Source organism: Pseudopodoces humilis, chromosome 20, assembly GCF_049639895.1.
Source record: "Pseudopodoces humilis isolate 2021_Gansu_Grassland_sample_001 chromosome 20, ASM4963989v1, whole genome shotgun sequence".
NCBI lineage: Eukaryota > Metazoa > Chordata > Aves > Passeriformes > Paridae > Pseudopodoces > Pseudopodoces humilis.
In genome coordinates this window covers 528,825-540,608 of record NC_142219.1, presented here as the reverse complement: position 1 = coordinate 540,608, position 11,784 = coordinate 528,825, and the positions used below count along the sequence as shown (strand labels likewise).

The 11,784-nt window shown below is 44.6% G+C and overlaps 1 protein-coding gene across 13 annotated transcripts in view; it reads right to left on the bottom strand.

Moving 5' to 3' along the window:
* Positions 1-164: 164 nt before the first annotated feature.
* RIMBP2 (RIMS binding protein 2) overlaps positions 165-11,784 on the bottom strand; it is a 100,533-nt gene continuing 88,913 nt past the window's right edge. For 9 of the 13 annotated variants that reach the window (XM_088065103.1, XM_088065104.1, XM_088065102.1 and 6 more), the window contains 7 exons: positions 10,304-10,418; positions 9,496-9,680; positions 8,157-8,325; positions 6,397-6,494; positions 4,341-4,412; positions 3,977-4,111; positions 165-1,630 (listed from right to left, as the gene is read on the bottom strand). In XM_088065103.1, coding sequence (XP_087921229.1) covers positions 1,439-1,630; positions 3,977-4,111; positions 4,341-4,412; positions 6,397-6,494; positions 8,157-8,325; positions 9,496-9,680; positions 10,304-10,418 — 966 coding nt within the window. In that variant the 3' untranslated portion in view covers positions 165-1,438. Of the gene's footprint in view, positions 3,403-3,976; positions 4,112-4,340; positions 4,413-6,396; positions 6,495-8,156; positions 8,326-9,495; positions 9,681-10,303; positions 10,419-11,784 lie in introns of all 13 variants that reach the window. The other 4 variants (XM_088065110.1, XM_088065111.1, XM_088065101.1 and 1 more) reach the window with 2 other exon arrangements.

The window sequence follows — 11,784 nt, the reverse complement described above, 5'->3', positions numbered from 1 at the left end:
CTTGGCAACCCTTTTTTACCTCTGGGAAGCTCCTGCAGTCTTGCAGATAGAGGAGCCTTTCTTTTATTCTGCAGTAGACTTGAGCAGCCATGGACAGTTCTGGAAAAAGGCTGATGCAAGAAGCCAGCAGCTGCCACAGTGGATGTATGAAACATACTGCACTCTACAAAATATCAAATTATTTATTTATATAAAATATAATACACAATGATTGTACACATGCACACACCCACACAGTACTTTACCACAAACGTAGGCCAGTTATTTTCTTTAATTAAAGGTTATAATCTAGCACACAGTATTTTACAGTAATTTACATTATCTGAAGACACAATGGGGAAGCTTTGATCATTCATTTATAAACCTTCCATAAATTACAAAAAGAAAGGCAGTCTGAAAAGTATGTATAAACAGTAAAAACAATTTACAAATGGACAAGAATTACAAAATAGTACCAGCCAATGACTGCCATCAGTGTGTGGGGGAGCTTCTCCTGATTCCCGTGTGCTCGGAGCCTGGGACAGTCCGTCCCTCCCTCCGGAGCTGCTGCAGCCTGGAGCTGCCAGCAGCACCCTGAAAACACCTTCCAACCTGGGCCTGAACCCGCCAGGGAAAACGGGGAGTAAAGAAAGGGGGGTGGGCGAGGAGCTGGCTTTGTCCCAGGGGCTTGGAAGAGAACCAGGAGCCCAAAGCTGGAGCTCGGCTGCTTGGAATGGGTGAGGTTCTGAGTCCCTCACACTGCCCCGTTCAGCAGAGCGGGAAGGACAAATCAACACAGGGGTTTGGGTTGTACTGGGGCAGCAAAAACTCAAATGTAGCGTTCAGCACAGCACTTGCACACTCCAGGAGCTCATCGGGGTCAGTGACCGATCTGGAATCCCGCAGGGAGGGAGGATGGAGACAGCGGAATACACAGTACATACAAAGTATACGCTGCATATTTATTAGACAGTACAAATCATTGTGCATTAATAAGGCAAAACATCAAGGCTGATTCAACTAGGAGTTTCAAGACCATTGTTAATGCTAATGATTGGATACAGTGGGGTGATCTCTCTGAGCTAGCAATCAGTGAAGAGAGTTTTCTCCCCCCACTCATGGTTAAAGGAGAATAAAGGCTGAGATTTTTCCAATGGAGTTGCAGGTGTTGACTTCAAATAAAACCATGTTCTTCTGGCCTTAATCCCACAATATTTTTATTTTTTTTTATTTTTTTACTTTTTAAATAATGTTTTTACCAACAACAAATCCACTTCCTTTTTTCTCTTGCTGTTTTGATTAAGCGATTCACATGATTCTATTGATGTCAGAGTTAAAAATGCAAAGGTCTGGTAAAGTACTGCACAGTCATGAAAGCCCTAGTTTTGACTTTAAAAAAAAAAAAAAAAAAAGAAGTACACAGACTGGAAGCTTTACAAGTTGTCCAGGAGCACAGGACTCATTTCACTGCACCAAGCTTTTTCAGCAGTTTCTTGCCTTTGGAAAGCAGCCCCTTTTTCTTTTTCGAGGCCATATCCCTGCCTCTCCCGGGACTACCAGAGCCCATCACCGGTGACGGAGGTGACCCGGAATGGAGATGAGCTGTGGGGGATGCTGCTCTCCGGGGTGTACCTGTATTCTCAGGAGGAACCTAGTAGGTACATTGTTATCATTTATTCAATCTTTGAAAGCTTCAAAGCCATCATCAGCAAGAAACTTGGTAACATCACTTGTCCCATTACCCACTTAAACAAAAGGGCTGGTTTCTTTCTTCTCTCTGGCTTAAAATACTGCCTGGGCTTATGGAAAATGCATCAATTTAGAGAAAAAAATTATAGAAATAGAAAGCCCACCAATAAAGCCCAGTTTTGGTTATACCTTTTTAAAGGAAAAGTTGGATACATTTGCTTTGCCAGAATTCTGGCCACCAAAGCCACAGAACTGGCTTCGGTTTTTCATTTCAGCACTCTGATAGTACTAAAATGCAGAGGGATACTTTTAGCTATAGATTTAAGAAAAATAAACATGTTAATTATTACAGGTTAGCAATCTATAGAAGCCAAACTCTTTCCAGAAGAAATGACTTAAAATGCTACATGATCACTTACTTTTTTATGTCCTTTAAAAGCCTTTTCTTTAAAATTGGCTAGCAAACTTTATGTACAGATTAGAGAAGATGGCACACTGGCTTAAAAAAAAAAAAAAAAAAAGAAAAAGAAAAAGCTAAAATGAACCTTAATTACAATCAAAGAAAGCTTAAAGGCCCTGAGTGCTTGATGTGTTTGCTGCAGCTATGAGGTTGTTAGATGACAGCATTCCTAAATATTTTGAACAGCTTTGTTTTTTTTTCAGTCATCAAAAGCACTTGGATGAAAATGCTAAAATTACGTATACTCAGCCTATCCTAACTACAGTGCCCAGCTGGCAGAATGGTTGCTATCAATTCAGATGATATTTTCACAGTAGAATCCATGCTGTAGGGAGGCCTGCTAGCTTGCAGTTAAAACATCAGCAATTTACTGGCTTCTTGTGCAACGGTGAGTTAAGCAAAGGGGCTTCAAGCCTACTTTGATTTTAAATCAAGGTCTAATTCTAATGAAAAAAACAAACCAAAAAACAAAACAACTTGGTAAAGCACCCCAACGTACACCTGAAGATACCAGATATCGAGTCTAATGCATTCATTCAGTGAGCTGCATGTTTCAGGTCGAGACTTTTATTGCATTGGTAAACCAAACAGTTGCTAATATTGCAAATGTACCAGGAAAAATCCGAGTAAATTGTACCACGGGAAGGGATTTTTTTTTTAGAAGTGTTGAATAGTTGGTCTTAGGCAAACTGGGGTATAATCGATTGTGGAAAACACATTTTAAGGCAGACAATTTAAGTAGCTGTGTTTGAGTGTAGTGAGTTTCAGAACCAACTATCCCCTGGTGCACTACGGTCCGTGCCAGCGTCACTGCTGTTTCTGCAAAGCTGTTGTGCTTTTCTCTTGACACGGGAGCTTGGAATTTTTACATCCCAGCTTGGCTAGCAATGCAATATGCAGCTTTGTTTGTAGGGTAGTTAGACATCAAACTCTCCTCTCTATGTAAACATAAACATTGAGCTCGGGAAGAAATATGTTCCAAACGCTGACCTGCACCAAGGGAGCTCTGGCGGCTCTCGGAGGGCTCCTGTTTTAAAGGATTTGTCTCCCAAGAAAGGAGCTGGCTTGACCAGGTACAGTAAAGGCTTTCAGCCCGGGCTTCTGTGGCCAAGGGGTTTGGAGACATATTTCTTTTCTTTTCCCCCACAATTAGGTTTCAAGACTTGCATTAGATAGCCAGGTAGCTTTAATTGAAATCTCTATTGGTATCTTCAGTTGCTCACTTACGTGAAGGCTACATTGCCTTATTAAGGTGTGAAATGAACACTCTTCTTCTGTTTCCAAGCAGATGAGCAAAGAAATAAAAATATATATAAAATATATAATATATAAAAGTATTGCAGTGATGAAACAAAACCAAAAATGAGATACTCTAAACATAATTAATTCTTTCATAAAAGAGAAGTCTCTGAGCAATTAATTATCGCCAGTTGGAGCAGGAAGTTGTAGGGATTAGGAGACGACCACTGTCAGTCCATCAGCTGCAGTTACAGTTTGTATTTAGAGGAACACTGGTACCAGTCTTTTGTGCACAAGAACTTTTTTAGTAAGAGCAATTTAGAAGCTTTGGGCAATAACTACCGCCAGGAAAGAGCTGCTTTAATTCAGATTATAATGGCCGGTACTGTAACGACTGCAATCAGTCCGTTCAGTTTCTCCATTTACAAATGTAACGAGCTAGCCAAGGCTACAGTCATTCTTCCTCATGTTTTATTTTATCTGTTTGAAACATAACTTTAAATGGGCAAATGAATTTAAAAGTAATGTTAAAAAATAATGTCTAAATTATCCATGAGACAGAATGAAATGGGAAATGAAAATTTAAGCGTTTCTTAGCGGGTTGCTTACCCTTTTTGCCTTGGATCGCGTGGGTGTGTCGTGGACGTAGCGCGAGGGTGCGTCGGAGAGAAACACCTCAACATCATCAGGCACTTCTTCAAGGAAGTTGGAAGGAACCAGCCCCTTTTGTCCATTGAGTTCACCCTGTCAGCAGAGGGAAGGAAAGGGAATGCTTTCATTTCATCACCTGCAGGCTCCCAGGCAGGCAGGGAAATATTTTTTGCCTATTTCAAAGCTGGTGAGGAAGAGGAAATTCCCATCCAAGGTCCCTGGGGACGCTGAGAGCTCCCCCATTTCCACATCCCTCCCAGGCTGGTACCTGGTGCTGGAGGGGCTGGGAGCAGTTTGGAGTGACCCAGCAGACACAACTTACATAATAAAATCCATCTTCATCGATCTCACCGAAGACGGTGATGATGTCCCCGGTGCAGAACGTCAGCTCGGCCTGCAGGGAAGGAGCAGGGACAGCTCTCAGGCAAACATCAACCTTTCCTTTATCAACAGGAAATCCAGGAACATTTCTCCCTACTCCTTCATGTTAAGACTCTGGTGAAACCAAATTGATTTTTGAGACCCAAACCTCTTTTTTTTTTCCCTTGGGTTTTTTTCCTCAGCTTTCTAAACCTGGCACCTCTCCCAGTGTGTGCTGGGAGCAGCAGCTGGGACATCGCACAACCTGGACAAGCTTGGAAGGTTGAACTTCACAGCTTCAAAGAGCCCCTGAATGAAAACTGGTGCAGAGGGAACAGCTGAGGTGGGACATGGCTCAGGCCCTGCTCTGAGTGAGTTCCAGAGAGCTGAGTGAGCTTCAGAGAGCTGAGTGAGTTCCAGAGAGCTGAGTGAGTTCCAGAGAGCTGTGTGAGTTCCAGAGCTGTGAGTTCCAGAGCTGTGTGAGTTCCAGAGCTGAGTGAGTTCCAGAGCTGTGAGTTCCAGAGCTGAGTGAGTTCCAGAGCTGTGTGAGTTCCAGAGCTGTGTGAGTTCCAGAGCTGTGAGTTCCAGAGAGCTGTGTGAGTTCCAGAGCTGTGAGTTCCAGAGAGCTGTGTGAGTTCCAGAGCTGTGTGAGTTCCAGAGCTGTGAGTTCCAGAGCTGAGTGAGTTCCAGAGCTGTGAGTTCCAGAGCTGAGTGAGTTCCAGAGCTGTGTGAGTTCCAGAGCTGTGTGAGTTCCAGAGCTGTGTGAGTTCCAGAGCAGTGAGTTCCAGAGCAGTGAGTTCCAGAGCTGTGAGTTCCAGAGCTGAGTGAGTTCCAGAGCTCTGTGAGTTCCAGAGCTGTGTGAGTTCCAGAGCAGTGAGTTCCAGAGCTGTGAGTTCCAGAGCTGTGTGAGTTCCAGAGCTGAGTGAGTTCCAGAGCTCTGTGAGTTCCAGAGCTCTGTGAGTTCCAGAGCTCTGTGAGTTCCAGAGCTGTGAGTTCCAGAGCTGTGAGTTCCAGAGCTGTGAGTTCCAGAGAGCTGTGTGAGTTCCAGAGCTCTGTGAGTTCCAGAGCTGTGAGTTCCAGAGCTGTGTGAGTTCCAGAGCTGTGTGAGTTCCAGAGCTGTGAGTTCCAGAGCTGTGTGAGTTCCAGAGCTGTGAGTTCCAGAGCTGTGTGAGTTCCAGAGCTGTGAGTTCCAGAGCTGTGTGAGTTCCAGAGCTGTGAGTTCCAGAGCTGAGTGAGTTCCAGAGCTGAGTGAGTTCCAGAGCTGTGAGTTCCAGAGCTGTGAGTTCCAGAGCTGTGAGTTCCAGAGCTGAGTGAGTTCCAGAGCTGAGTGAGTTCCAGAGAGCTGTGTGAGTTCCAGAGCTGTGTGAGTTCCAGAGCTGTGAGTTCCAGAGCTCTGTGAGTTCCAGAGCTGTGAGTTCCAGAGAGCTGTGAGTTCCAGAGCTGTGAGTTCCAGAGCTGTGAGTTCCAGAGCTGTGAGTTCCAGAGCTGTGAGTTCCAGAGAGCTGCTGTGCTCAGCACCAGCCCAGGAGGGACCTCTGGACATCACCCAGCCCAAACCCAACGTTCCTGCACTGGACCTGCCCTGAAGCCTCTTCAATAAAACCTTCACAATAAGCAGCTCCCCTCTGAGCAGCAAACAGTGCACTGGGCTCTTTTTAATTGTCTGTGGCTTAAATGTAATTAGGGTGGGGGCTTTAAATTATTTTTAATTTCCTGTGGTCATGGGAGAGAGGACAAACAAAATCTTTGCAATACACCAGCACAATTTACTTGATTTGTTGGCCAAACCACTTTGAAACACCATAATTTAGAAAAAGATTTGGTTTGAAAAGAAACAGAAAACAACCCTGGCTGTGCCTGAAAGCACCAAGTCCCAGATATTTCAAAATTCACTTTCTCCTTAAAACAACTCCAGACTGTTCTACAGCTCACCAAGGAAGGAACCAAAGCATGTTTTGGAGGAATACTGAGGCAGCCCATGGGCCCTGAGCCCGCTCCCTGCTCAGCTCTGGCCCTACCTCCACATCCACGTTCGGGGAGCTCTCCCTGGGGTCGTAGTCGTAGAGAGCCACCATCCTCCTGGTGCTGAGCTGCTGCTGCCTGCGCCGGCCCCGCTCTGCCAGGGAAAAAGATATATCACACCACATCAATGTATCATATCAAACCACATCAATGTATCACACCACATCAATATATCACACCACATCAATATATCACACCACATCAATATATCATATCAAACCACATCAATATATCACACCACATCAATATATCATATCAAACCATATCACACCATATCAAACCACATCAATATATCACACCACATCAATATATCACACCACATCAATATATCATATCAAACCACATCAATATATCACACCACATCAATATATCATATCAAACCATATCACACCATATCAAACCACATCAATGTATCACACCACATCAATATATCATATCACACCATATCAAACCACATCAATGTATCACACAACATCAATATATCACATATCACACCACATCAATATATCACACCACATCAATATATCACACCACATCAATATATCATATCACACCACATCAATATATCATATCAAACCACATCACACCATATCAAACCACATCAATGTATCACACCACATCAATATATCATATCAAACCACATCACACCATATCAAACCACATCAATATATCACACCACATCAATATATCACACCACATCAATATATCATATCAAACCACATCAATATATCACACCACATCAATATATCATATCAAACCATATCACACCATATCAAACCACATCAATGTATCACACCACATCAATATATCATATCACACCATATCACACCATATCAAACCACATCAATGTATCACACCACATCAATATATCATATCACACCACATCAATATATCATATCACACCACATCAATATATCAAACCATATCAATATATCACACCACATCAATATATCACACCACATCAATATATCACACCACATCAATATATCATATCAAACCACATCGCACCATATCAAACCACATCAATATATCACACCACATCAATATATTGTATCAAACCATATCAAACCATATTAAACCACATCAATATATCAAACCACATCAATATATCACATATCACACCACATCAATATATCACATATCACACCACATCAATATATCATATCAAACCATATTAAACCATATCAAACCATATCAATATATCATATCAAACCATATCAAACCCTGCTGGGCTGCTCAACCACTCCTCACCCCCTCCCAGAGGGGCAGCAGCATCCTGCCCACTGCTCCAGCCCATGGGGAGCAGCCTCGGCTGAGCACACCCACCCACACAGACTGAGGATGGGCAGCCACACAAAGGCCATAAATGACAATTAACATGTAATTAAATGAGAATTAACAGTGTTCTTGCTCTGCTTTAAGGCACAGAATCCTCAGCTCACTCTGCACAGCAGAGTCCACAGCTCAGGGATCGAGTTGTGGGCCCACAAATATTTCAGGAGACAAAACCCACTTTATTTTTTTTATCAGAAAAGAAAGTAACAAGTGGAGTGGTGAAGCTACAGGTCCCCATTCGCAGCGACATCACCAAGACTAAATATTAGCATGAAGTCAGACACTGACACAGAATGCATCCCCTGGGGCAGTAAATGACTGCAAAATGGAGATGCAGCTGCATAAAAACGAGAGGCAAAGTGGATGGAGCCGAGTTTCGAGACCCAAGAGTCTGAAGTGAAATGTCTGCATGTTCTCTCACCGATTTTCTCAATTGGAGTGTTCAAAGGAAGGAAACCTTGTTTGAGAAGCTGATCCATCATCTCTTCATCATCTGCTTGTATCTCAGAGACCATATTACAGGGGATAAGGCCAACTCTTGCACAGGTTTCTCCACGGTAAAATCCATCAGCATCTTTGTCCCCATAAACCTGACATTCAAAGAATGAAAATATTGCTCAAAAAGGTTTCAGCATTTAGGAATTTCAGTGCACGCTAAGGGTTACTAAAGCATAGATAATAACTGCAATTTAGATGTGGAATTATATTAGTTCTGGACCACTCTGACTTAGGTTATAAAACTGGAATTGTTATATTTATTTGAATTGTGACTTCAGATACATAAGCAGAATTTGGACTTTTTTTTGTTGTTGTTGTTAGCAGTGAAAGGGACAAAAAGTTCATTAAAAGCCATCAGTTTCTCCCTGTGCTGAGCCAGGTGTTTATTTGATGTATGAATGAAACATGAAACATTTGCAAAATTGTGACAAAATGTTATTATTTTGATTCTAACAACCTTTATATGACCAAAAATGCTTATCTCATACATAAGGTACTTAAGCTCTCCTATTGTCTTTTGATTTGATTTAAAAACACGACTTAAGGTATAAAAAAAATACCTGGATGAAATGCACATTCTTGCAGAGGAAAAGGAACTCTCAAACAAGTTCCTCTTCTTTGGCATAAACCATGTAACGTGAGGTAAGCAGAACATTGAAGAAGAATTTAACAGTACAAAGACTGTGAATCAGGTACAGATGTTTGTGTCAGGACCCAGCCCAGTGGAAGGCAGTCAGTATTTCACCAGTTTAAATCACAATTTAGTCTCTGAAATGTGCAATGTTCAAATGAGTGGATATTTTTTTTATGTTCTGCTCCAGATCACCCTGAAATGCCAATTCCCCCTGCACTGCCAGCAGCTGCTCCTGCCCAGCCCGAGCATCCCAGGGGATCGGGAGGGAGGGAGGGAGGGAGGGAGGCTGCAGACTCTGGCACTTCTCTCGCCCAAAGATCCTCTCTGAAGCTGCTCTTCCTGCAGGCTTTGTGGCAATGGACTTAGGGAGCTTCAGAGTCACAATTCTGGGTTCAGCCTAATAATTAAGACTGGCCCTAACTATGTACAGCAGCTTTGAGGTTTTTGCCCATTTTGTGATCATTTTTAAGCCATTAGCACTAACTGTTAATTACCAGGTCCAGTGAGATTTACAGCCTGAACCTCTGAAGGAAAACCCCCCTCTGGATTCTGATCACACAGGCGGCTTTCTCCCAGAGGAGAAATGTTTGTAAAATTGTCATTTGTCTCCTTTGTTTTCAGACCTCACCTTAATGATCTGTCCTTCTTTAAATGGCAGCTCCTCCTCTGCAGCATCGGGGTTTGGGGACATGGTCAGTGGATCGTAGTCAAAAAGTGCAACAAATATTCGAGTGGAAAGATCTTCTGTGCCAGGATCTGTTTCAGACTCCTCATAAATATCTGGAGAAAGATGGTCATGGCCACCGTAGCCATCTGTGAAAGCAAATTCAGAAAAGAACAATTCAGTAATACAAGCTGGCCTCACCATCCAGCTATCCCAGTTAAATCTGAAATGTGTTTGGCCTTTCAGGACAAACCCCAAACCTCACTGCACGTCCTATAAAGCTTGGTGGGTTGTTTTGGGTTTTGATTAGCAAGTTTCTATCTTTAAAAAAAGCTTATAAAACCTGCACTGGCAGCTGGGCTGATTTCCTGCAGCAGACTGACGTTTGCACAGCTCACCTAGGAAAGCCATTTCTGCCAGGTTTGCAAGAGTTTGCCATAAACTGAAAAAAAAAGCAGTCAAGAGAAGGGCAAGTGAATACAGAGTGATGGCTGATGATGGCAGGACGCAGGGCTGGGTGGGTGCCTGCATGGCCACACTGATCTCACTGGCCACAGAGCAAGCTGCCAGCAGATTTCTTCTGAGGTGAGAGCCCACTGTGAGTGTTTGAGCTGGAACAAGCTGCCCCAGGCACTGAACTGGAGGAAGCCCCTGGCCCTGCCAGGGGAAGGCTCAGCAGGAGGAGCCTGCTCCCACGCTGGGGCTGCTGCTTCTCTGGAAGGGTTTCCTTGGCAAGCCCAGGCTGTGAGGAGCAGGAATCTGCCCAACTCACCAATGGAGGGGACCAAGACGGGCCGAGACCTCGGTGGCACCGCGCTGCCGTGGGACCTCCGCCCTGCGTGCTCCACCCTGTCCTGCCGTCCTGCCGAGGCTGGGTTACCTAAAAGCTAAAACACAACAACAGAAAGAACGGATTTGTCAGTTCTGTGCACGGCACCGCGGCGGTGGCGCGGCTGGACATGGATCAGGTCAATCACATTTGGAAGCGTAAGCTCTAAAGGCAACTAAACTTAGTTTTTAACTGAAAGGTTAGCTGAAAAGTGAGTACTGCTGCCTGGAAAACCTGCAAAAGAAAAAAAATGGCTTCCTGATTTATGGCAGAGTTTTGAAACCAGCAGTCACACATCAGAACAAAAAGAAAAGAAAAGAATAATTTTTGAAATATTCTTTTGCCTTTGTTGTTGCTGCTAAGGTTTGAGCGTCCTGCCGAGAGCTGGGGCTGGGGAGCCCGGGAGGGCACACTCAGCTCTGGGGATCCCCCTGTGCAGGGCAGCCAGGGCAGGCTCTGAGCCTCTGAGGCTCCCAGCACAGTTCATCCGGGTGGCAGCAGGTGCAGAAGGGACGCGGATGCTCCGCTCGCCCGAACGCCGCCAGCCGCGAGGATGAGGAGGCCAAGAGCTCTCCAGAGCCTCTCGTGTGGCCACTGACACCAGTGCAGCCAGGCCTGCAGCTCTGCTGGGCTCCTGCAGCTCTGCTGGGCTCCTGCAGCTCTGCTGGGCTCCTGCAGCTCTGCTGGGCTCCTGCAGCTCTGCTGGGCTCCTGCAGCTCTGCTGGGCTCCTGCAGCTCTGCTGGGCTCATCCCAGCTCTGCTGGGCTCCTGCAGCTCTGCTGGGCTCCTGCAGCCTGAGCTGGAGGCTGGAAGAGCAGCAGCTGATCTCTGCTCTGCCCTGGAAAGTGCCAGAGAGTTTTTGTGCTCCAGGAATGTCCCAGAGAGGAGTTTTTGTGCTCCAGGCCGCTGCAGGGTAAGGAAGGGGCTCTGCTCTCTGTTCTCTCTGTCCCTCACACCTGGAGGCTCCTCTGGACATGAATTGACAGAAATGCAAACGGGGAAAGTCGTGCAGAGCATCCTCAGGGGAGGTGGAAGGGCCCTGGGCTCCCTTTGGAAGCAGCTCCGTGCCTGCATTCTCCTGCAGAGATGCAGTCTGCAACTTCAAAGGCAAGAAGAGATGGTCTAGAAAGGACGGCGAAGCAGTGACAGCGCAGAGGAAAGGCAGAAAATGAAAATGGTGAAGCTGTGACTCCCCAAATCTGGGTCACTGTCACACTGGGGGAGAATCTTGATCCTTGTCTTGAGATGTTCCATGATAAAGAGCATGAGCTGAAAATTCTGGGAATGAGATGAATAAAAACAACACGATGAAATGAATTCCTTGACAATAATTAAAAAAAAAAAATAAAATTAAAATACCGATGAAACATTTCTCCAGTTAAAAATGCAGCCATTTGTGGTTTTTTGATTTTTTGCTTTTTTTT